The sequence below is a fragment of the Indicator indicator genome, chromosome 1, assembly GCF_027791375.1.
Source record: "Indicator indicator isolate 239-I01 chromosome 1, UM_Iind_1.1, whole genome shotgun sequence".
Lineage (NCBI taxonomy): Eukaryota > Metazoa > Chordata > Aves > Piciformes > Indicatoridae > Indicator > Indicator indicator.
The window spans coordinates 93,163,648-93,190,402 of NC_072010.1; the positions used below are offsets into that span (position 1 = coordinate 93,163,648).

The window sequence follows — 26,755 nt, forward strand, 5'->3', positions numbered from 1 at the left end:
ATTGCTGGCTATAAAAGTCACTAGACAAGGGCAGCTGTTAACAGCTAGGTGAAAAAAAGGAGGTAAGGACACATGGTGGCTGCTCTGTATAGGCTGCTGCTGTTCTCAAAAACCATCAGAGAAGTTCAGAAGAATCATGTGTGAACTGACCAGAAGGTGCAACACTCCCAAGTATTAACTCCAAGCTGGTTTTCCATTGTGCTAGAGTTTCCAGCTTTGAGCAGCACCTTGGATCTGATAATGGAATCATGCAAGGACCCTGAGGGACACTTAAAAAGCAAACCCACTTGCTTTTTATACATTGCATATGCCTGGCTGTTAAACCTCAGCCAAGTGACTATCTTACTCTGTAACCGACGTACCAGCATGCTGAGGTTACGTGGAGTATGAACGTGACATTAAGCCAGAAGGCCACAGTAGGAAAGAATCACAGAGTGGCAGGGGTTAAAAGGACCTCTGGAGATCATCTAGTCCCATCCCCTGCTAAAGCAGGATCACTTAGAGCAGTTTGCACAGGAATGTGTCCAGGCAGGTTTCAGGTCTCCAGAGAAGGAGACTGAACAACCTCTCTGAGCAGCCTGGTCCAGTGCTCAGGCATCCTGAAAGCAAAGAGAAGTTTTTCCTCATGCTTAAATGAAATTTCCTGTGTTGTAGCTTGTGAAAGGAGACTCAGTAGGGCTCATCTTTCACTGCACTCCCAGAGTTTAGGCTTTGGCAAGCTGACTGCAAACACAAATTGTGATATGCAATTAGGCAACCAAGATCAAGATTTTTTCTCCTGTTAATCCCAGCAATTTATAGTATCTTTAAAGAGGAGAAAGATATCTCTTTCCAGTCAACACAATGGGTATGAATAAGCACCTGCTAAAGTATCTCTTGATACCTTTGGCTTACTTAACTTAAAAAAAGTTATTGCAGAAGTGATAGAAAAAGAGAAACTGAAGTTTGGTAAAGGGCCACTAGCCTACAAGTAGGGCAGGAAAGCAGCTAGCATGAAAACACGGAAATCACACTGTCATTTTCCTATTTGCTACTGTTGTGACATTCTTCCTACCAGGGATTCCAGCCTTCTGTATCTGGGACCACCACCCTGGTTATGGAAGCCTTCTCCCACCTCTCTCAGCTTTCCATTGGCTGTCTGAAAAACTTTTCACCTCCAGTTCCGTAAGTACCCCGTGGCTGAGCCCTCTTACATGTATCACATCTGTCAAAAATCAGTGTCAGTGTAGCAGGGAATAAAAGGAACACTGGTACCTCCAAGAAACAACCTCTGTCACCAGAGGTTGGGGTTGGAGTCACCTTTCACCCCTCCCCTCCACACATACTTCAGGCAGATGGCAGGCAGATTTACCATACAAAAATATCTGCCCATATCAAAGAGGAACATAACTACAGTTAGAGAAAAGAAACCACAAGTGCATTTCAATTTTATTCTTACTGGGAGGGTGGTGGCATCCTGACACGTCACATCATCCAATAAAACCTGTCAGGGGCTTTACCAAGGCTCCTCCTTCACCTAGCATTTACGGTAGCAAGCCTTGCAGTAATCTTGGCTTGGCTGTAGTGTTTTGTTCAGCCTGCAGACATGGCATTCCCAATTCCAGATAGTTTTGCTGGGTCAAGACCAAAGTAATCAGCACTAACAGAAAGGGAAAATAATCAGATGTGAAACAGAGACTGAATATGACCAGTGTGTCAGGCTGGTACTGCACAGTATTTGCACAGACCAGTAAGAAACAGGTTTTATAAATGGAGCTGGAAAATGGCTGTAGTTAAGAACAGGATATGATGGACTTCTAAGAAAAGAGAAAGTCTGTTCAGAAAGAAATGCCACAGTTAAAAAAACCCAACCAAACCACAACAAAAAAAAAAACAACCTACAACAAACCAAACCAAAACCAAGCAAATAAAACCCACCCCAAAATGAAATGCACCTAGTGATTTTTAAATCAATGTTTACATTGGATAAATATATTTGAAATAGTTGTACAGTTCACAGTGGCATAAAGTTCTCTGATTGCTTGAGTGCTTGAAAATATCTCATCAGTAAAAAAATACCAGAGCTGGGGGAGGAAAACCCTCTCTCTGAATTCTGTACATGGGCAAATGCACAGGTTGGGCAGGCATCAGGTCCACTGGATCCAAAGGAAACCAGCAGCATTGCAGGACTGCAGATCACAAGTCAGGGGATGGAGGGTAAGAAGAATAGTAAGGCCCATTTTCCTGCAATAAGAACAGAGAGCAGGTAAATAAAGGTCTTCTCCAATACACTTTGGTGCAATGGATGACACAGGCAAGAAAAAAGAAAACAAACCAAAAACCAAACAGGTACTTCTGGCTTCGTCTTCCACAAGTATATAGTGACTGCCACAATTCACCCAGAAGAAGACTGTGCTGGTACTAGGCAAAAACAGAACTTTGATTTGCCTTGGTTTTAACCAAAAAGTTGCTTAGACACCCAGCTCTGGCTGTTACTTCAGAGCTCCAGCACATCCTCCTCTTTAGAATGATTTGGCCAATGCAAGCCACATTAATTCCATCTTTTGGCTAGAGATCTGGGATGGAGAAGGGAAGAAGAGCAGAAAGGATGAACACAAAAGGCAAGGCTCCCTTTTACAGTTCCACTTTTTTCCCCCCACTTTTTCTCCCCTCTTCTTGTGTGCTTGTTGATACATGGGACAAGGAACATGAAACAGAATTTTTTTGCAGTCAGTGTAAGGTATGCAGCAGGTATGTAGCACATTTTACCTTGTCCACTGGTTTTCAGTGTTTTATGTTACAGTTCTTTGCTGAAGAAAGACACAGTCTGCCTTTTATGCACACAGGACTCAGCTTCCTAGCTAAGCCCTCTACTTGGACTAATGTAGAAAGAATTAATTTAAGAAAATAGTTACAGAAGAACACCTAGACCGCTCCAGGAACCTTCTCTTTCTTCTTGTTCTTAAGATGTGGAAGTCAGTCCCTTTAAAGCTCCTTCAGAGCAGAATGAGAGAAGCACAAGAACTACATTTGGGAGCAAATACTCACATGCTGGCTACATGCAATCACTTACCCTGGCATCATACTCGAGGACGAAAGGAGGGAGATCTATCTGTTCTGGGGGTATGGCTGTGAATAACTGCTGAAGGCTTTCAACATAGTGAATTTTGTCCTTTAGCCCTGAGACTGTAAAGGTTGTGAAAAACCATGCTGAGACCTGAAAATAAATTCCAACAAAACCAAGTAAAGATGGTGCTGTTTCAAACCCTTCAAGTTCAGCATAATACTCTGCAGTTCAGCAGGCTGGAGTTACAGTTGAAACACTAATAATCATAGCAGCAACACAACAAGGTGTGCTAGTTTAACATAGCCTTTTCCCTACCACACAGAAGCGAGGGAAAAGTACACACAAAAACCCTCCAAGTTCAGCTGAGAGTTTACTGAATAAATGAGATAATAATAATACAGTGCACAATTGCCTTAGCCTATCTGCAGAAAAGGCACAGCAGAAAGCAGCAGCAAGAAAGCTAAAAACCCAAGCCAGGGAGGTACTCCCCCATCCCTCCCTGTCCTGCTGCCATCTCAGCAGAAGAGAGCCAACACTCCAAATCCCAGAATCCAAAGGCAGCAACCAGAACAGGAAGCCTCATGTTACAATCTGAACTTCAAGCCCCATAATACTTTGCTCCAGCCAGCACTTTCATTTTGAAGCTAGCATGAGGCAGGATGCTTTTGAATAACAGCAGCAAATATTCAACTTAACTCATGATACAAGATCAAGAATTACCTACTACTGACTGCTAGCAAGCACTGCCTGGAGTTTTCTGCCTCTACACTCACTCCTTCCCAAGTGCCCATTTAAGCTGCCCTTCTAAAGTGAGTTATTTTGCTGTTTGTCTTCAAAGCACCATCAGTATAAGGGCACATTCTCACAGTGAGTTTAGCCAGCTCAAAACATAGCCTAACTTTATATGGCCTCAAGTTGCACCAGGGGAGGTTTAGGATGGCTATCAGAAGAAACTTCTTGACTCAAGACTGGCACAGGTTCCCCCAGCAGATAGTTGAATCCCCATCCCTGAAGGTGTTTCAAAGACACAGAAATATGGTGCCGAGGGACATGGTTTAACACCAGCATTGGTAGTGTTAGATAGTGGTTGGACTCGATGACCTTGTGTTGTAGTTTTAGAGCAGACAGAAACTCTTTTACCCCTCCCTAAAAGAGTAAAAGAAAATGTTCCACATAAGATTGGAAAGAACTGGAACTTTAAATGGAAATACTATTCACAACTATATATAACAACAAAATACACGAAATTCATCTTCAGCCTCCTCCCAGTTCTCCATCCTGGGCTTACCAAAAACTCACTAGGCCAACATCGTCCAAAACCTCCCCCGCAGCCAGGCCTCAATGCCCCTGATCAGGCTGACAACTGCTCCCCCCCACTAAAGGCAGCAGGCCAGAAGGCCTCAAGGACTCCCTCCCCACCTAGGCTGCATTGTGCAGCAAGAAATTAGCTTGACCAGCTCAAAGCCCTACTCCCTTGCAAACCAGAGATAGGAGCCACTACAATGCCCAGGGAGAGAAAGGGCTGAACAGACAATATATGGGAGTAGATGTAGGATTATAGGAATTAAATAACAAAAGATTACACTGTCTGGTGTCCACTTCCTGGGTTATATCTAGTCCCTCTGGAGGGCTGCACTCTGGTTAAGATACCCAGCCTTAAACCCACAACACCTTGAAAGTCTTTTCCAACCAAAATAATTCTATGATTCTATATCCCACAGAAACATTATCAACAAATTGCATTGAAGTGATCACAGCAATTCACTGGAGAGAGCCCTTCAGCTGTTCAGAGGTCCTCTTGAAATCTCCTCTCTGCTTTGGGTTGGCTGAGTGTGTCCTGTTTGACCACATTTCTCATCAAAGCCTGACCAACTTACTTTACAAGATTTTATTTTAAGTATACACATCTCTCTCTCTTTTGGATGTAAACAGGATAAGGAACTTCTGTTTTGCAAAGGCCAGTAAAACATCACTGATACTTCTGTAAGCTAGAAAATATTCCTGTTTGGATTCACTGCACAAGCTTTTATTTTTCAACTTGCCTTCTCCAAATTTAAATCTTATCTAGTCTTTTCCTGTCAGACTGAAGGGAAAGAAAAACAATGTTCTACAGGTCACAAACACTCCTATTAGGGACCATTCACATAGCCCTGGGCAAAGAGGTGTTGCTGACCTAGCCTGAGCAGGGGTGGCCTGGACTAGATGATCTCCAAGGGGACCCTTTAATCTTGACCATTTTGTGCATGTTTGATAGCTTTGACTAAGTTCACAGAAAAGAAACACCACAAGAAAACCCTTGAAGTAAGTGGGAGTTTGAAATAATCAAAGTGATCTGCCTGAATACAACATTTTAAAGAAAAAGACCTGAGGATCTTTAGCCTGGAGAAAAGGAGACTGAGAGGGGATCTTACCACTGCTTATCAATATCTAAAGAGTGGAGATCAAGAGGATGGGGCTGGGCTCTTTTCAGTGGTGCCCAGTGATTGATAGAGCAATGGGTACAGACTAGAAGACAGGAGGTTTCACTTGAACTTAAGGAAAAACTTCATTACTTACAGGCTGCCAGACCACTGGACCAGGCTACCCAGAAAGATTGTGGAGTCTCCTTTTTTGGAGACTTTGAAAACCTGCCTTGAAGTGTTCATGTGCAACCTGCTCTAGGTAAATCTACTCTAGCAGGGGGGTTGGACTAGATCTCTAGAGGTCCCTTCCAACCCCAAAGATTCTGTGATTCCGTTACCAGTCTGTAACTACCTCCCCCTCCCCCCTTCTCCCCCCCACAGCCCATAATATAAAGTTGCTGTCAGTTAAAGAACTGCTGTTGCCTATGCTGCGATTTCATCACAATGGTTTCAATTCAGCAGCACAAGAGAATCAAATTCTTTACACATCACAAGAATGTTAACGTGTTAACGTCAATGCATGAATAAAGGCAGGATCAGTCTACAAAAAAAATGTGCAGTGACACATCCTGCTTCAGTTACTCCACGTTTCAGACTAACAGATGAACCCTCCTCCCTGCATACCCAAACTCACGTATTCTAGACAGGCATTTATCCTCAGAATCAGGGAATTGTTTCAATTGAAAAAGATCCTCATGATCATTGAACCAACCATTACCTAACTACCACAACTCTGGTACTAAACCATGTCCCTGAGCACTACATCTCTGTGTCTTTGAAATGCTCTCAGGGATGGGGATTGAACCACTTCCCAGGGGAGCCCCTTCCAGTGTTTGAGAACACCTTCAGTAAAGAAATTTCTCCTAATGTCCAATGTAAACCTGCCCGGTACAAGTTGAGGCCATTTCCTCTCATCCTGTCACTTGTTACTAGAAAGAAGGGAACGACACACATCTGTCTCCAACCTCTTTTCAGGAAGTTGAAGTGAGGTCTCCCCTCAGCCTCCTTTTCTCCAGACTAAACAAGCCCAGTTCACTCAGCTGCTCCTCACAGGACCCATTCTCCAAACCCTCCATCAGTTTTACTGTCTGTACCTGGACCTGCTGCAGCACTTTTCGTGGTGAGGGCTCCAAAACTGAACCCAATACTCAAGGTGTGGCCTCACCAGTGCTGAGTCCAGGGGCACAATCACTTCCTTGGTCCAGCTGGTCACACTATGCCTGATGCAGGCCAGGATGCTGTTTGCCTTCTTGGCCACCTGAGCACACTGCTGGCTCATACACATAATTTAAACCAGTTTCATATCTAGAAACCAAATAATGATGGTTGGCACCACAAAGTATGTTGAAACCATGCTTGTTTCCTAGGGGCACATGAATTTCCAAGAGATATGATGAAAAGCTTCTTGATCCCTTTTAGCCCAGAAATAAGCAAAGCAACTCTAAGAGATGGCAGCTAGACAGTTTGTATCGGAGTGAAGAATGAGATTTACGTGCAAGGACAATGTGTTTGAGAAGCTGCATGATTATGCAGCAAGTCTTCCTCCTTTTTTGAGACCTCCTTTTGAGACAAGGGGTGTGTTTCCCTACTTCTAGGGAAGGAAGTCAGTGCTCCAGATCGGAAGATCAATGTGCCAAACACTTCTGAAGATATTTGTGGCTTCTGAGCTAGCAATCGTCCAGGTGGACAACAGCCCTGAAATAACCAAAAAAGGAGGAGGAGGGAAAACTAATTCCCTCTTAGCAGCCACCTGCTCTTTCTGCTGCCTATTTCCCATTATTTTTCATAAGCTGATGGTCTCTACAACAGCCAGCAGCAATCCCACTTGTCTTTCAGTTAGGGAACACACTTGGCAGCAAGACATGAACACATAGCCTCCTCTTTCTCCTCCAGCTGTGCTGCTAGAATGGGATACAAACCAATTCCATTTCCAGAAACTTAGAGAACTCTAGGTCTCTCACCCTCCCTGCTTCCCACCATCTGCTTGCCCAACAGATCTGCTGAGTCTCACTGCAGTTCCCAAAGGGACAGGAACATGGTAACGGACTGGGCAAAGCCGAGTGAAATGAAAAAAAAAAAACATTCACTTTTCTCAACCAAATAGAAATGTATTGGAAGAGAGGAGGGGGATAAGTGCTGCTGAGAATGTAAACCACTAGTACTTCAGATTTTTTATTTTTCCACTCAGCTTTGTGACCTTAGTAATGTTCTATGCTAGCTGCTACATTTTTGTGAATAAGAGCTGGAAGCACCAATTGTAGACCTCAGACCTGTACCTTATGAGAATAATTAATTAATATCCTGACATAAACTGGAAGGCATGCTGTTGGCAAGCCTCTGTCTCATCTACATACACGATCGCCCTGATGCTCTGGCAGGGGGGATTGGGCTAAATGATCTTTTGAGGTCCCTTCCAACCCCTGACATCCTGTGAAGCTCAAAGTCTCATGGTGTCCCATCTGTAAACACGCAAAGGACAGACTCTGGAAATTCAGCAGTTAAAGAAATTCTTGCCGAATATGTGCAAACAGAGTTGGTTTTTTTTCCCCAGATGTACAAATATTCCCAAACTTGATCAATGTCAGCAAAAAGCAGAATAAACACAGAGGTTAATCTGATGTGAACATGGAAGATCACATTTCTAACTGTTCTAATAAGACAAACACAAATTTTAGGAAGCGCTGCTGCTGACACAATTCAGCTGTGAATATACTGCTGCAACATGAGCGTGAAGCACATGAAGGGAGTGAGCACCATCTTCTGTTGGTCCACAGACAGCATGTTACTGCTTGATGAGTTCAGTTTTTCATCTCCTGAAGGCAGAACAGGATTTTTCTGTACTCCATCACAAATGCATTCTTCCCATCTTTCTTTGCTACACTCTCTAATCCTGGCTGATCACACTGCCCTCTGCCCTTACTAGGGCGGCTCTTAAGTGATATGCAGAACACATGCAATAATATCTCTTGTGGGGCAAGAAAAGGGGAAACATCCAGGAAATTAACTACAGAAGAAGGAACTTCCAGAGGTTTTGGTCATGGTTCTTCACACTGCCAACTAGACAGCAGAAAAATGGACAGAACGTTTTTTCTTTGAAAGAAACAAGATCCAAAGCTTCCACCTCTCTCTGTTAAGAGCACATGCAAGAAACAGCTGCACTGTACTGAGGTTCAGCTTATCACTAAGGTTGGAAGACTATATCTAGATCTAAGATAAGGATGAATTTCAAGTTCTGATTGTGGATCCAGAAGATACTGCTTGATTTTAGAAGTCTTCTATACACCTCCATGTCCCTCACACTGCAGTCTTACATGCTACTCCACCAACACACAAAATACACTTTTCTTTCGTATTATTTACCTCACCTTTGAGCGAAATGTTGGGTGGACAAAATACAGTGCCTTCAAGTTCCTCTTGTACCTGGTTTGGAGAAAGGCAAAAAAAGTATTTAAAAGGGACTTCCGATTAAGCTCACCCATGCAGCTCAGCTGTCATTTTGCTTAAGTGTCTGTGATGTAATTTTACAAAGTTAGATGTAATACAAGGGCAGATACCAGAAAAGGGGAAAAAAGGCAGAATGATTATTTTTCAGGTAAAGACATCATTGCCTGCAGTCTCATGTGGACAGTGACAGTTAAAGAATAAATTATGACTGCCAGTGTTACCCAAGCCTCCTCCCTCACAGCTTTTAAAGCAGCCAGGCTACAGAAACTCCACCTCTGGAAAGAGACAGACTATACACCCAGTACACCTCTCCAACAGCTCCAGAAGGGAGACTGCAGAGGACAGAGCTTCCTGGTTTAATTGTTTTAAGAAAAGAAAATATGTCTTGCCTCTCCTTCTCTTTTGTATTTATTTAGATCTTTGCCCCAGCAAAACTCTCACGTAAATAGGAAGCCAGACACAGGGAATGGCAAACATTTGCCCTAGCACAGAGTGAAGAGCAGAAAGGGTTCTTCTCCTATTGACACTCACTTGGCATCAACAACATCATACAGCTTCTTCAAGAAATTAGAGTCTAGTTGATTGTAATCATTTGTGAGTGTATGGAAGTACACCAGGACATATTCCTTCACTGTAATATGATCCATGACGTGGATGAAATACAGAAGAGCCTGAGACAGGAAGAAATGTTATTTATATTTGCAGTATTTGCAGAGAAAACTTTCAGTTGTATTACATCTTAGCATGCTTTAATTTATTCACACATCAGGAAGCATGAGGCTGGGTGGCATTAGGTTTCACCTACAAAAGCAAGGTGAACATTTCAAGTGTTCAGCTCAGCTGCAATAACTTAGATGTCTTTTTTTTGTCTAGCTGACCTCACAGATTGCCATTCCAATGACAAAATAAATTGACTCACTACATTCAATTTTTCATGCCTTGGCAGTCTCCTTCTTGAGAAAACAAATGGTACCATAGTGTGTTAGGTGTTGATTTTTTTATTTTGAATGGTGAGATGGGTTTTTTAATAAATTATGTCACATATTTGGGTGATGTTGGTTGTATGGGGATGAGTATGTGTTGTGAGGTTTGTTGAGGTGTTGAATTGTACATTTTGTTTCTAGGTTGGTAAAGTGTAATGTCGAGTGACTGAAGGTTATGGATGTGGAACATAAGTAGATAGTGGTGGTATTTTAATGTAAGGGGGAATGGGATTGACTGTGGGGTATGGGTGTGGTACTAATTAAGTTAAATAGCGTGATATGGGCGGAAACTGGTTGAGTATAAGTAATATTTTTTTATAGTTTTGGATTGTAGAGATTAGGATCGTTGTAGGAATGGTGGGGGGTGGTGGGGTAAAGGGATTAATGGGTGGGAATGAAAGTAGATGATGTGTGGTGGATAGTCTTTGGGGGATGATTGAGATATTATCAGGGAATGGCCAATGTGGGTAGACTATTTAGGTGCTGGGGGGGTGAGTAATATGATTGGTGGTATGTAGGTGGGAGCGGGGGGTGTGTATGAAGGGTGTTGTGGTGTGAGATTGGGTGTAAGGTAAGATGAAGGAATGGTAGGTTGGGGGGGAAGTGTGGGGGGGGGGGGGGGGGGGGGGGGGGGGGGGGGGGGGGTGTATTGTTGGGGTGGGAGTGGAGGTGGTCTTTGGAAGATGTGTATGGTTGTGGGGAATGGGATGATTTAGTGTATAGAGCAGTAGGTGATTGGTGGTTCTTGGATAATGGGTTATTGCATTTGAGGGGGTGGAACACTGAAACAGGTTGCCCAGGGTGGTGGCTGTGGCCTCATCCCTGGAGATATTCAAAGTGAGGCTCTACAGGGCTCTGGGCAGCCTGATCTAGTTGAGGATGCCCCTGCTGACTGCAGGGGGGAGTTGGACTAGATGACCTTTGGAGCTTCCAACCCAGACCATTCTATGATTCTACAATTCTATGAAATACACTTAATTACTGTTCTCACTATGTCAGTAGCTCTCCTGATCCAAAAAATGCATACATCACACCTGAGAAATTTAAGTCTAAAGGACTGCAATTGTATGTTGTCTGTGTACTCCACATTTACCTAAATCTCATGCAATAACATAGTTTCTGTTTAAAAAAAAAAAAACAACCAAACACAACCACCCTTTACTTACAGTTCTACCACCAAAGTGAACTTCTTCCCGCAAACCAGGTTCTGAATTCTAATGCAAAGATTTCCAGAGCACACCTTATGGGTCTCCTGCAGCCCTGGATTGTCAGGAGTCTCAAGCTATCAGCCAAAGTGCTGAACAGACTTTTTCTGCAGAAACACAGCTGCACTTTTGAGAGCCTGGATACTTGTCTTTCGTTAATGTTCTGCACCGTGAGTGGAAGAGTCACTGGAACTACAGCAAGTTTTTACATCCAAGTATGATGCTGCCTAAAGAATGAAAGTAAACTGAAGAATCTATCTCTGCTTCCCAAGCTGCAAGGACCTTGCAGCTATTTTTTCCCACTGAACTCTCCACTGGGTTGTTGAATCTCTCCCTAGCTATTGAACTCAAGGTGGCATGATGCGCTGCCCATGGTTCTCAGCCATTAGTACTAGGAGACACATACAGGGGAGAGCAACACATAGTTAACCTGAGGGAAATAAAGCAAGGTATTTTGATCAAGAAAGCTGTATTAAAAGTTACTTTGGTAACTGCTTATTCTCTACATGAATCATCTGAAAGAACTTAGGTTTATTTCTAGCATAAAATCACAGAATGTTAGAGGTTGGAAGGGACCTCCAGAAATCAAGTCCAATCCCCTGCCAAAAGCAGGATCACTTAGGGTAGTCTGCACAAGAATGCATCCAGGTGGGTTTTGAAAGTCTCCAGAGAAGGAGACTCCACAATCCCCCTGGGCAGCCTGTTCCAGTGCTCCGTCAGCCTCACTGTAAAGAAGTTTCTCCTCGTGTTGAGGTGAAACCTTCTATGTTCAAGTTTGCATCCATTGTTCCTTGTCTTATTACAGTGCACCACTGAAAAGAGATTGGCCCCCTCCCCTTGACACCCACCCCTCAGATATTTATACACATTGATCAGATCCCCTCTCAGTCTTCTCTTCTCCAGACTCAACAGCCCCAGGTCTCTCAGTCTCTCTTCATAGGGGAGATGCTCAAGTCCCCTAATCATTCTTGTGGCTCTCTTGGAACTCTTTCCAGCAGTTTTCTGTCTTTCTTGAACTGGGGAGCCCAAAACTGGACACAGTATTCCAGGTGTAGTCTCACCAGGGCAGAGGGGGAAAAGAACCTCCCTAGACCTGCTGGACATACTTTTCTTCATGCACCCCAGGACACCATTGGCCCTCTTGGCCACAAGGGCACATTGCTGTCCCATGGAGAACTTGCTGTCCACTAGGACTCCAAAGTCTTTCTCCATGGTGCCACTCTCCAGCAAGGCAACCCCTAACCTGTACTGGTGCCTGTTGTTATCCCCACCAAGGTGCAGAGCCCTGCACCTGTCCTTATTGAACTTCATGAGGTTTGCCTGCACCCAGCTCTGCAGCCTGTCTAGATCTCATTGAAAGGCAGTACAGCCTAATGGAGTGTCAGCCCTTCCCCTCAGTTTTGTCTCATCAGATAGTTCTTTTGATCTGAATTAGCTCTTACAAAGCGCTTTATGCATTGGCTTAATCTAGCAGCAGTGCTTTACACCTAAAGCTATAGATAACTCAGGATATGCATGTATCCTCAGACTGTTAAAGCATAGTAGCTTGGGAGTCCTGAAAATCAAGAGTGAATTGCTGTAGAGACTCTGCCCAGTTCTATATGCTAACAAAATACAATCATGTAATAACATGACTTATTGCCTAGTCAAGACCAAAGAAACAACTGTATTTTTATTTTGTATTTTTTACTTGAAGACAACACACACAAGTCATTGTTACCCTGAACTTACCTGTCTGGTACAAGGCTTTAAGAGAAGCAATATCAGAAAGGTCTTCAGCTCTTGCCTGACACAGCCAGCGATTATAACTAGAAAGTTAGGAAAAAAATAAAAATCTGATCAGATCTAATACTCTTTGGAATAGCATTAGAAGCCTGAAAAAGTGTATGGGAAGGGAAGGACAAACAAGCTCTAACTGAATCCTCTTTCTAATGTTGTAGTTTTCTGATTTGTGTAGCAACTGTCAAGCTGTTAAATGTTGGGGAAAAAAAAAAGTAATTGTGTCTTAGTCTTTTGATTTAGACTTAATCTTTTGGTTAGTTATATAATCAATGATTTGCAGTGGGACAATGAATATGCACCAAGCAGTAACTACAGTGGCATCACATTTGGGCTCAAAAGATCTCATTTTTTTCAGATCCCAGAAGTTAAATACCTCCATGGTAGTCGTTAGAAAGCAGGAAAAAAGAAAGCATTAGGGATTTTTCCCCTCTCTGAATGGTGAACAACTTAGTGCTTCATCTAAAAGCATTATGCTTGGCCTCTAGAGGACTCCATCATAGAAATGGCTTCTAAAGAAAGTGGCCATGTGCATTAGGAATAATGGGGGTGAAAAAAAAGATTAAAAAAAAAAAAAAAGAGGAAAACCCACCTTCAGCATTCATCTATTTATCTGTATATTTTGAAAGATGAAAGAGTTGTGCTATCTGCCGAGAGCCTCAGCAGTAGGTGACTCCACTACAAAAAGTGGTGACAGAGAGTGACATCTTGTGGCAAAGAGAGAAGGCAGCTAGTGGGAAGCAGTAGGTACAGTGGGTTCATCAGAACTAGCACATTCATCAGTAGCTCCCCTTCTCCTACTGCCCTTTCCCTTCTATCTTCAGGCTGAAGAGGCTCCCCACAACGACCTTGCGTGACACCGGGTTTATCTGTATTTTGTTGCCAGATCAGGCTTTACAAAATCATAAGGGCTGGTCCTACACAAAACATTGAGACACAGACAAGGAAATTCTCACTTCCTCTGATGCTGTTTTTGCAGGGCTGCCTCTGACAACTGTCCCTGAAGGATGAGGCGTCTCTGTTTATCAACATCTCCCTCCATGCGGGCAAAAGCATGGGAACCAATGAAAGACAAATCTGCCTCCAGACCCTCTTCATCTGAAGCATCTGCAGTAGAAACAAAGGTAGTGCAAAATGTTCAAGCTGCATACAAGACAGCAATGCTGCTGAATTGCCATGTATCTCAGCGAGCCAGCTCAGCCATCCTGCTACAAAACAACACAAAACCCCAAAATGTCCTATGATGTGGCTCTGATATCTCACCAGTACCACTGACAGATTATAGCAGTGACTGATAACTATGGATTCCCTTAATAACTTGGATGTACTGGAAACTAACTGGGCAAGTCGTAGCTTGCAACAACAGGATAAGGGTTAACTCTCTCAAAAAAGCAGGGTCTGGAGAGAGTGACTTGGGCTTTACAGCTGTCCTACTTTAACAAGGGAAAAAGTAAGCATGCTGCAACTTCATTTAGTTTAGAAGCTGTGATGTAGAAAGGCCTCACTTCTTATATCCTTGTCACAGCTTGGACAATTGCTGTAGAGCTGGCAATAAACTAATTTTAGATATTTTTATGCTAGTTTACTGTGTGATGAAATACAAGAGCACAGACTCACTTGCTGCTAACAACATCAGAATGATCATAGAATAATTTTGGTTAGAACACACCATTGCGATCCTCAAATCTAAAGATTATCTAACTCTACCAAGCCTGATGCTAAACTATGTCCCTCAACACAACATTTCTGCATATTTTAAATAGCAGTGATTGGATTTCAGCCACCTCCCAGGGGCACCTATTCTGGTCTTTGAGAACCCTTTCAGTTTCTTCTAAGCTAAATCTCCCCTGCGGCAACTTGAGACCACTTCCTCTTGTCCTATTGTTACTAGGGAGAGAGACCAACACCCATTTCACTATAGCCCCCTTTCAGGTATTTGCAGAATGAGAAGGCCTTCCCTCAGCCTTTTATTCCAAGTTATCTGCTTTTTATGGTTTAATTCTTCACACTAAGAAATGTAGGACTTTCACAGCACTGCTTAATAAATACAGCAGAACGTGCCAGCTATGTCCGTTTATATACTAAATTGTTTTGCCATACGCATCTTACCTCCTCAACCCTGACATCAAGGCAATCTCTTCACAATAGACTTTTTTCACTGAACTTTAGCAGCCTTATACCAAACACTGATCTCTGGCTTGATCTAGCTCTATCTTTCAGGTCATTTCTGCTAGTGTGAACAGAATCTTATCATTTGGGACAACATTTGCTAATATATAAGCAACATTTATCTAGCACATAATTAACAACAATGCTCTCTTAAGTTACAGGATACACAAGACTCTAAAAAAAGCCTGGAAAGGTCCTCATCACTTTGGGAGAAAATCTGCATAGAGAATAAACTACCTCATCTTTCCTCCAAAGAAAGAAAAAGACTTAACAGCAGATTTACCACAGCCTTTAACAACAACACTCTACACAACAAGGCAGAAAGCAGAAGTTAATGCTGTGGAACACTTGAGGCAGCTTGATTACTGTCTTCATCATAGCCTGCTTTAGATGAGGTGGGGGTAAAAAGCCTGCTTCGTATGCGTGTTTTCTGGTTTTCTGTTGACTATCACTCACACGGATACTTATTCCAAACCTGAGTTAGGAACTCACCATCTGGAACACCTGGCTTTTCACTAATCCTGATCTGCCGCTCTGGCACTACAGGCTCCCCTTCCGCATTGCCAATATCTGCAGGGAGGTAAGGCAAGGATCGGATCTCTTCTTCCAACGATCTTGGAAAATACAGAGGCAGCAGCTTCTTGTAAGTGGCCTACAAGTAAGAAAAAGGTGAAGGGTCTGTCACCCATTCTTGCTTTTCAGTTAAAAACATCTGCCCTTGCAGCAGGATCCTTCTCTGCAGTTTGGAGGCAGAATACCACTTCCCACAATGGCTTAATTTGAGTTGTTACCTAGCAATAAAGGCAGATAACCTTTATCAAGGTTAACTTCTTATTTTTGCCACACTGGCAGAGGACTTTGAGAGGATTCTGCTTTAAGCTGCCTGAGCTCAGGAAGGTTGCAGATACTTCAGCTTCATAATGAAGTTACAATATATAAGGGTAACAGACTTCATCAAAGCCTGTTTGTATCAAAATTCACAACTACACAGACCACGTTTGGTGATCTGACTGGGAAAGAGAAGCACCCAACAAGGGGAAACCCTCCCTACATGGAGAAAAAAGGTGAAAATCTATACTGGACATTCTAACACTTCATGCATTCTCTCCAACTGATTAGCCATTCTGGAACTCCCAACAAGTTAGTTTTTCTCATCTGAATGCCACAGAACCTGAACTCAGTGTGCCTGGGAACAGTCTGATATACAAGAGAAGTCAATATTCAGACTGCTAGCACCTGTCTGCATACAGATCATTACGTGTCAGGCTTGCTGTTCCAACAAGCCAGAAACCAATGATGAGGATGTTTCTAGGTGACCTGTGGGCATGCTAAACTGGCCCTTTTAAAGTAGAAGGGATGTACCATTGTGCAAGGAGGAAATCTGTACAAGGAATTTCCTTTCTGGCTGGCACATACCATCCAGCACAATTGAATGCTATAACCTCCAGCATCAGCTTCTGCTCATGGTTCAGAAACACAGAAGGTGGGAGTGGAAAGATCCTGTCTGAAGTGATGGCTAAGAGTATAAACAGGAGGATGGTATGCTAGTAGGAGACAAGAGGATGTTGTGGGACCTAAGGTTTATGAGATTTGAAAGAGTAATCCAAATTCACCTCTACAACACAGGAGTTAATACTACTGGCCATTAATTTTGGCAGAATGAACATCAAAGAGATACCTCTTCCAGCTCAGAGACTGCAAACACCACCTTCTCCAGAGACTCTCCATGAATCTCCAGGAACCTTCTAACTGTGCCTGCAAGGAAGAAGAGTAAATATAGGTAGCAAAACAGGAGGAGACATTTACACACACAACTACAAGTGAAGGAGAGTACAGAATAAAGAGATCTCATAGAAAATAGCTCCACAGGTTGTATACAAGTGTGGATAAAGCGGTAGTTTAACATACCAAATGGCTTGTTGGACATACTGGAAGTTTCACCTCCACTCTCAGGTTGCTTAATTTACAGATGGATACAAAAAAGTCTGAGTTTAGCTTCTAAGTATTCCTCAGTCTGTGGAATGTGATTCTATGGCCCTGCAAAATTGAGCCAAATTCTTGCACCAGGGGAGGTTTAGGTTGGAGAGCAGAAGTTTCTTGACTGAAAGGGTTCCCAAAGACTAGAATAGGCACCCCAGGGAGGTGGTTGAATCCCCATCCCTTAAGTTGTTTCAAAGATGCAGAGATGTGGTCCTGAAGGAAGTGGTTTAGCAACTTGTTAGATAACAGTTGGACTTGATGACTTTTTGAGGTCTTTTCCAAACAAAATGATTCTGTGAAACTACAGCCCCCTAAAAAAAAGGGTTTCCACACATCAAGAGTTGTCTGCCAGAGATAAGTGGTCTGCTGAATACTGACATCCAGATTATGTCACTTTCCGACAAACTTACGCAGTGCTATGTGGGTTGCATCCTCCAAGGGGTAGCATCTTTTCAAAGAATTAATGACACAAAATCCTATGGAGCACATTGCCTGTTCCCTGAAACCCAGAAAAAACAAGAATGAATGAATAGATGGTCAGATATCTAAGAACAAATGGCTGACAGTACAGTAGATAACACTAGCACTATTTTTCCTGCCTCTATGCAGCAGCAACCCTCCTTCACATTTTTGCAGAAGGATTCTTCCCTGGCAAGATGTATACATACCACAGTTAAGCAGAGAAGGAGGGAATTATTAATAATTCCATAATTTCCTCTTGTGCTTGTTCTCCGATTTTTTCCTTCTACCTCAGCTACGTTGTTCCTGCAGTTTCTCATATCCTGAATGAAGAAGTTCTCCCTGCAATCCTTTCCAAAATACCTTCCTTCCTGTATAGGATTGACAGCGAGGAGAAGGAGGGGAGAAGAAGGTGCTCTTTATTGCAAACATTCTCCTGTTCCTTCACTTGACCTACCACTTGTTTTGTTAGTTAGAGGTCACATAGCAATGCAGCTTATACAATCCTAGGTATGATTAGACAATCAGTGGCATGGAGTGATACATACATTAAGATTAGAAAGATTCTTCCAGCAGAGACACATTTTTAGAAGACTAAAGCAGAGGTGTTACCAGCAGTCATCAGAGGAGTGAGAGCAAGCTCAGAGTTGGTAGGCAATTTTACAAATGCCAAAAGTTACTCCAGAGATTGGCTGAAAGATATTCACAATTCAGGAAGCAGAATTATTAGAATTTAAATTGTTTTTTAATATGTTTCAATCCAGGCCTGACTTTGCTTGGTAATTTTGGCTGGAGAGCAGCCAGATAGAAAAGGACCTGGGGGTATTGATTGACAGCTGGCTGAACATGAGCCAGCAGTGTGCCCAGGTGGCCAAGAAGGCCAATGGCATCCTGGCCTGCATCAAGAATAGTGTGGTCAGCAGGAACAGGGAAGTCATTGTGCCACTGTACTCAGCACTGGTTAGGCCACACCTCGAGTACTGTGTCCAGTTCTGGGCCCCTCAGTTTAAGAAGGACATTGAGATACTTGAATGTGTCCAGAGAAGGGCAACAAGGCTGAACCCTACGAGGAGAGGCTGAAGGAGCTGGGATTGTTTAGCCTGGAGAAGAGGAGGTTCAGGGGTGACCTCATTGCTGTCTACAACTACCTGAAGGGAGGTTGTAGCCAGGAGGGGGTTGGTCTCTTCTCCCAGGCAACCAGCACCAGAACAAGAGGACACAGTCTCAAGCTGTGCCAGGGGAAGTTTAGGCTCGAGGTGAGGAGAAAGTTCTTTGAGGAGAGAGTTGTTAGACATTGGAATGTGCTGCCCAGGGAGGTGGTGGAGTCACCATTCCTGAGGGTGTTCAAGAGGGGATTGGACGTGGCACTTGGTGACATGGTTTAGTAGTCATGAGGTCTTGGGTGACAGGTTGGACTTTGATGATCCTTGAGGTTTTTACCAACCTTATTTATTCTGTGATTCTGAGGCAGAACAAAACTGGCAGATACTAGAAACCTTAGCTGTAATCTTGACTATGACACAGTTGCTATTGTGCTGTAACGCACAGCCCGACTTGGAAGACCTGATCTTCCCAATCCTAAGAAACTGTTAAGTATGTTTTATGACATCACTCTTATTCAGGTCTTTGTTACGGCTGTTACCATTGTGACAGCCATCACAAGAGAAGACCAGAATAAAGGACAGAACACAGAAAAACAGAAAGAAAATTCCCAGTTAGCTAAAAGGAAGTAGAAAATACCACATATGAAAGAGGAAAACCTATAAACCCTTCTGCATCAACTGTAGATTTAGCAATAACCTTACACCCTGACTCAGAATTTGAGAAGGCAGAGAGGCCAAATACCTGAACTGATCAGCAAGCAGATCTGTCTGTGGACAGGTCCATTTGGCTGTGGAAACACATGAAACTGCTGCTTGAGTAAGCTCATTTAAAGCTTTCACAGCACAGAACCCAACACTCTTATCAATGATGCTTCTTCTCAGAGTAACCGAATGCTGCACAGTTCTAGCTACAGTGTTTCAGGACTTGAACCAGCTCAGATCTCTGCACAGCAACACAGGTAAACCAAAGGCAGGAAGTGCACCCTGCAGCCTCTAACGCTCTGATGTCTTTTACTAAATCCATTGAGAAGGTATTCACATCCATTCGCCTCTGTACAGACCTGAGTATCCAGGACAGACACCACAGATGGCAAGCACCCACGGCAGCTGCTGTGGACTTACTTTGCCAGCTGCAGGACGTTGCGGTAACAGCTGTACAGGGAACTCTCGGCTGCTGTGCGATAGCGACTTTTGTACTTGGGCCCCACCGTGTGAATGATGAAACGTGCAGCCAGATTAAATCCTTTGGTGAGTTTAGCCTCACCAGTCCTGCACCCTGAAAGAAAAAAATAAACACGAGGATAAATGCCAATGTCATGATAAGAAAGCTGTAAGTATTCAAGCCCTTAACTTCCTCCAGTGTCAGACCACTGCACTCCATGTATAGAAGTCAGACTGCTATCTTTAATATTTGATGTCTAAAACACTGTCTCAGAACAGCTCCTTAATACCACCTAGCAGAGCAGAGGAGGTGAGATGACAGAATACATCTGGTTGGAAGAGACCTCAGAGATCATCCAGTCCAGCCCCCCACCCAGCACCGAAGGGTCAACACTAAACCATGTCCCTAAGCACCACATCCACACGCTGCTTAAACACCTCCAGGGACAGTGACCCCACCACTGCCCTGGGCAGACCATCCAAATGTTTGATAACCTTTCAGTGAAGAAATATTTCTAACATTCAGGCTAACTGTGCTCATTCCTCTCCATTTTAAAGCTATGCATATATGGCCAAACCTGCAATGGCTAGAAATGCTGTCTTAATTGCAGTGCTTACTATGCTACATACAGGGCCATGGGAGAAATGATTTAATAATATGCAGAAGAGCTGATGCACAAATGTTATACAACCAGCAATAAAAGTCCTTCTGAATGTACAAACTAGGTCTGGATTTTAGTTTGGCTATTAGAAGAAACTTCTTCACTGAAAGGGTTCTCAAACACTGAAATAGGCTCCCCAGGTTGAATCCCTGTCCCCTGGAGGTGTTTGAAAGACACAGAGAATGAGGTACTGAGGAACATGGTTTAGCACCAGACTTGGTAGAGTTAGTGGTTGGGCTCGATGATCTTAAACATCTTTTCCAACCAAAACAATTCTATAATTGGACTACAAGTCTCCTTTATAAATCCCAGGAGCTGCTCACCAAGCTATTAAAACATAGAACAAAACTGTGTTTGATCTATTCTCCCAGAACAAGGTAGTTTTCTTCGCTCTTCAAGTTTTATCATGTCCACAAGGCAGAAGAATGATCCTCGTGGAGATTATATGTTCTTGACAGGCATGTCTAGTCTCAAGGTAATGAAGTTCAAGCAACACATTTAATTGTTCTGCTCACAGCACCCTCCAGTTACATACTTAAGAATCATTTATTCCAGGCTAGCATACTTTACATCCTTACCTTGTTTGTGTTCAACTGCTCTTCAGCTATCCCCTGAAAGTTACTCATACTTAATTCTTGTCATTTTTCTCTTTGCCAGAACCCTCAATGGCATCCATAGACCACTCCATTCCTCTCAGTTTGTCAACACATTAAAATCCAGGAACAGCTACTGTGTTTGAAGCCTGATTTTCTTTGATGCCTGGAGATGTCTGCTATCTCTCCCCTTCCTCACCCAAATCTAGTCTGCTACAGTTCTGGACAGCTGAAGAAGTGCTACTAGTCTCCTTCCCCACTTGCAAAGACAATAATTTTCCACCTTCTTTCTTCTGCTTGCACAGCTGCACTTTAGCTTTTTCATCTGGCAGAAAACTATTACTTTCACTGGAAGCTTTCAACCTGGTCTTACAGGTTGTGCTAGTACCCACAAAAAGGAATGATACAGGAATGAGTGGCTGTGACCACCTTTTAGGCAGCAACACTGCAGCAGCTTGGCTTAAGTCTTGAAAGTGCCCACTCAACAGGAGCTTTCACCTCTCCCACTCCACTTTGCTCCTTGTAGTGCTCAGGCAGGCTATCAGCATGCATGAAAGTATATTTTACAGCAAGAAGCATTCCAGGCTGAGAATCTCTCTTACTGAAAACTTTAGGCTTGTCTTTTTGATGGCAACATGTTGCCTTTCAGCCAGTATCTTCTAAACTTTTTGATCTAATCAATCACATTATTAACTTCTACAGAGCTCCATCTTTGTTTCTTCCAGAATGTATCAGCGTACAAAAACTAAGCATTTTCTTCTAAGTTACTGCACATCCTTTAAGGCACCTCAGCTCAAGAAAGCAATTAAATATGCACAATAATGGAAAAAGTAGAAGCTAAACCCAAAACACTTAATATTTGATATCAAGTTCACTATTCTTCCTCTGTGGCCCATCCAAGTTACACAAATTGAAAAGAGGAAGCAAAGGCCTGTAAGAAAAACTGCCTTGTAAAAAAGAATGAAGCAAGTTTGACTAAGACACAGTTGTGAATTCAGCAGAGGAACTAGGAAATTCAGACAGTCAGTAATCTCTACCTGCACTTATATCACACAGTACTTCCCAATGCCTTCTACATAGATGTTTACAAAACTACAATGAGCAGCAAGTATTGTTCCTATTTTAAGATACAGGGTGAAGTGAGACTGGAAGAGTGCACTGCACAGGTCAAAGTCTGTATCAAACCTGGAAAATGTCCAGATCATTTTTTTTTTTATTCAATGAAATTTCAAACATTAGAACAGCTGCTTTCCAAGTTTCAAATGGAGAGTGAATCCTCTATACAAAGTGTGCAGCAGAGAAAGCCTGCTTCCAGCTTCCATTGGAGCTGGAAGAGTACTATGAATTGTTGTTACAGAAGGTCTTTATTAGACTGAAACAAATGTGTGGATTGGCAAGCTTGTAACAACGATTGCAAGCCTAGACCCTTGGCTGTAGTATTTCTGTGTTAATCAAACCTAGACTGTTCCTAGGAACCCACGAGTTAGCTTAGCCTTAAAGAAAGCACAGGCCTCTGAAAGGTCAGCGTGTCACATGCTGTAAGATTATGATTTTTCTTGCAGCCTATGAAATATGACTATATACCAAGCAGTAGGAATAAAGCAGGAGAGAACTAACTGAAAATCACCACTGCACTCATTTTACAGCTTCAGAACAAAGACTATAGATTTTTCACTTCTTCCCAAGAATATTCTCTAACGAAAACAGTTCAAATTTAAACAGGAAATGGTGCGAAAAGGAGGCATAGGTGACAAAATAATCATAAACTGACTTAAGTAAGGCCCTTTCTACTTCTGCTACCATGACGTACACATTAAGGGTGCAAAAAAGCTTAAGCTGTAACCCAGCCTCTTTTTCCTTTTCCACATAACATGCCAGTATCACAGTATATCAGAGGTTGGAAGGGACCTCAAGAGATCATCAGGTCCAACCCGCCTGCAAGAGCAAGAGAGTGTCATAAAATGGTAAGGACCAGAGGGGACTCCTGAAGATTAAGTCCAACCCCCTTGCCAAAGAACAATCAGCTTGGGCAGGTCACACAGGAATGTATCCAGACAGGTCATGAAAGCCTTCAGAGAAGGAGACTCCACAACCTATTTGGGCAGCCTGTTCCAGTGCTGTGCCACCCTTACAGTAAAGAATTTTTTCCTCATGTTGAGATGGAACTACCTATGTTCTAGTTTGTATCCATTGCCCCTTGTCCTATCACAGGACACCACTGAAAAGAGACTAGCACCTTCTTCTTGACACCCACTCTTCAGGTATTTACAAACATTAATAAGATCTCCTTTCAGTCTTCTCCACGATAGACAGCCCCAGGTCTCTCAGCCTTTCCTCATTAAGACAGGTCTTCCAGTTCCTTAATCAACCTTACGGTCCTCTATTGGACACTCTCTAGTCCCTCTTGCACTGGGGAGCCTAGAACTGATGTCACAGAAAAAATGGTTTCTGAAAAGTTCTTGTTGCAAGATTAAAAGGAAACTGTCCTGTATTGGGAGTCAGAAACCTACAGAATGCATTACAGAGAGAAGACATCAGTGTCACCACAGCGGTGGAGAATGCAAAACTACATCTAACTCAGCAGGGAAAATTTAAGAAGCTAAGCTCAACTTTGATAAATAACTCCCTACAAAGCTGACTGATCTCATATTTTAAGGACTCCTTGAAACGTTGTCCCTTTTCTTCACCTCAGTACACAAAAGACACCCTCGTTTATTTTAGAAGTGTCATAGAACACATAGCAGGCTTCTAATTACTCAGTAACATCTGCTGTATTGTAACAGTTGCTTCCACCTGGAGGACACACTAAATTTTCCCTCTCCTATGGAATGGTTACTCTTCCTCCCTCATTACTTCCAGGTTGCTCATAAGAAGCCATGAAGATGAATCAGCAAAATATTATAAAACCAGAGACTATCTAGTCAATTGTAGTTTAAACTACTGAGAATTTGTGTAAAAATATGGCTCTTTATCCATTTTTAACTACACAATAAGGAGATAGAGCTGTTACCCAAGAGAGTGAGCAGTACTACTCAAGGATCAGTTTGGTCTCAAAATTCAGCTCAGCATCACAGTTCTTAGCAATGTGAATTCTTAATTGCAAACTATATCAGACTTCTGTATTACCTTGAATTACTATGAGCTCTGCTTCTCACACACAAGATAAGGAAAGTCTGGATCTAAAGGGGATTGGAAATAAAACCTGAGCATTTCTAAATTTCATTAACAGCCATAAACTGTGGTAATGAAGAATCCAGGTAAAGCAAATGTCATCCATTTCCAGAACGGCCTTCCATTAAGGATGGTCTTGTAACTTACTAATAAACTCTTTTGTTGTGCAGAAGTGGCAAGGGAATTGGACAATTTAAGTAGTCACTAAGACTTTATGTAGATATGCAGTGTTTTATGAAGCTATTCATTATTATTATTATTATTAGCCTGAAAGAAGATACATTAGAACCTACTTAATTTCTGCAATGGTCAGGTTTAGTTCCAGTCTTCTACAGTGCATACATACTGAACAGGATAAGAGCAAAGTGCATACAAGACAGGCCCCTGGAGTAAAAGCTCTGATAAGCTAAGCACTCTAAGTGGCTTCAGATAACAATGGGAATTATTGTACCACAAAGTATGGGCTCATTGACTCCAATATCTGCCACAGATTTTCAACAATCTAGAATCTGAATAGCAAAAAGAGAAGAGACTAGATTGGTTTGTATTTCACATCACTATCAGATGTCAGGAAAAAAACCCAAACCACAACAAAACAGCTATACCTTGATCTTAGTTTTTGTCCAAATCTTGATCCTTTGTACTATGCAGGGACAGTAGGTTTCAATACAATACAAACATCTCTGACCACTTACCTTTGAGCTTCTGGAGTTCATCCCTCAGGTCAGGCCCAGCATGCATGAATATACTTTCAGATACTGGATTCTTATCAGTGAGAGACTCATTGCTAGTATTTACTATGGCTGTGCAGTTCAATAATGCTACATCTCCTTTCCTGAGGAAACAAGAAAACGGTTTATTTTGAGCTAAATGGAAGATTAGCAGGATATTCCAAACTAAATGCTGGCAAGCAGGGAAATGCTAAGTTAAAGGAAAATCATTAACAGTACTCCAGTGCCCAAAAAGCATAGCATATCCTAACATGCTCTCCATGCAGAATCATCCTTTGCCTCTAACTGATGAAGAAGGATGGCACACAACACATCATCTGGACTTATCTTAAAGGTCTTTTCCAACCTAAACGATTCTGCTTCCTTAAAAACTTCCACCCTCAACAGTAACTTAGTGACATATGGAACAAAGACAGTGTTGTTAGTTGCAAGTAGTGCAGTTTGTATAGCAGAGTATGTGAAGCAACATGCTGAACTGATGGAAGTCAGATGTGTTCCAAAAAACATCTAATGTCCCCTGGAGATAAGGGGACAGTCCTTGTGGTGCATTACTTTCAAAATTAACAGTTTTCTCAATGTACCTTTTGTTTGTTTGTCTGTATACAGACTACTCAGGGCACCCTACTACTGCTACTGCTCTTCCTCATACCTCTGAGAATCTAGAGTGACGCTGCAGCTAAACACAGCTTCACTGCTTTAGTTCTGAATTCGTGAACCTGCAATTTCATTCTGCTGTTCAAGGATCAGACATGCAGAAGATAACCAAAGAAGTGATGTGCAAGAGACAACAGAGTAGCAGAACTCTGACCTGTTTTTTGTCACAGCAGCAAGCCATTAGAGATTTTAGGATCAAAGAGCACAGAAAGGGAAACAAATGATTCCCACACACAGGGAGAGATTCAAGTAACAGCACACATTTATTACACCCAAGCCCAAGTCACAAGAAATATTTAACCTTTTACTTCTCTTTACTTAGTCAGGTTCAGGAAATCCAGGAACAGTCCCATTTCCTACATGTATTAACCAGAAAGAGGACCAGGCTGATCCCTGAATCTGTATCCCTGAGAAATCCTTCTCTCTTCACATTGATTAACAAATTGTTACTCATCTAGAGAGCAGGTTCAAATATCTGTGTTACAGGGAAGAAGAACCAATGGAGTAAGTTCATCTCAGCACACTGTACTCTGTCGATAAATTTTGGTAGAAAATCATGGAGATAGAACACAGAATGGAGAAAGAAGGAGAAAAAATATTAAAAAAGGACCCAAAGCAAGCTGCAAGGCCCACATAAAAGAAATCGTGGATCTACACTAGAAAAATGAAAGTAGACTAAAACCAGCAAAGAAAGGAAAAAAGCTATTAGACAGCAAATATATTTTTTAGTATTAAAAAAAAAAAGTATCAATGGGCACAATTAGTTTTTGGTATTAAGTGTACAGCATGACAGTAAACAGCACAGCTCCAGTCTGCTGCATCAAGCAACGTCTATGAACATGCAGTTTGTAACCGAGCAAATCTCAGACTTGAAGATTTACAGTGAACAAAGAGATTAACTTTCTTCCCAGACCATGTAACGTTTGATTCAAGGAAAGAGGGCTTGAAGGCTTTATTCTACAGCAATAATTGTATCACACAGTAAATGGAAAAGTGATGACAAACACACCAGGGACATGTGGAACTTACCATAAGACTATTTTGGCATTGATGTCTTTCCTGTATGGAAAAGGTGATCTAACATCAACTTGAGCTTTTTCAGCAGTATTTTGGTGAGAGTCAATCGGTGTATCCTCATATGCATCAGTCCAGCACAGCAGACTGTCAACATCCACAAATTGGGAGGGAGCACCCAAGGGATCCATGGGATGGA

General features: G+C 42.4%; 1 protein-coding gene across 1 annotated transcript; it reads right to left on the minus strand.

Moving 5' to 3' along the window:
- Positions 1-2,010: 2,010 nt before the first annotated feature.
- On the minus strand, positions 2,011-26,755 carry GDAP2 (ganglioside induced differentiation associated protein 2). Its single transcript, XM_054388828.1, has 13 exons — positions 26,572-26,755; positions 24,853-24,992; positions 19,693-19,846; positions 17,419-17,507; positions 16,707-16,783; positions 15,521-15,680; positions 13,816-13,966; positions 12,812-12,888; positions 11,042-11,082; positions 9,424-9,563; positions 8,814-8,868; positions 3,053-3,196; positions 2,011-2,223 (listed from the first exon to the last, which is right to left on the minus strand). Exons 1-13 carry the CDS (start codon positions 26,745-26,747, stop codon positions 2,176-2,178), a joined length of 1,452 nt encoding a protein of 483 aa, XP_054244803.1. The 5' UTR covers positions 26,748-26,755; the 3' UTR covers positions 2,011-2,175.

Coding starts and splice junctions, on each gene's coding strand:
- GDAP2 (XM_054388828.1), bottom strand. CDS start 26,747: ATGGATCCCTTGGGTGCTCCCTCCCAATTTGTGGATGTTGACAGTCTG. Junction 24,993..26,571: donor AATGCCAAAATAGTCTTATG/GTAAGTTCCACA, acceptor TTGTTTCCTCAG/GAAAGGAGATGTAGCATTAT. Junction 19,847..24,852: donor TGAACTCCAGAAGCTCAAAG/GTAAGTGGTCAG, acceptor TTTTTCTTTCAG/GGTGCAGGACTGGTGAGGCT.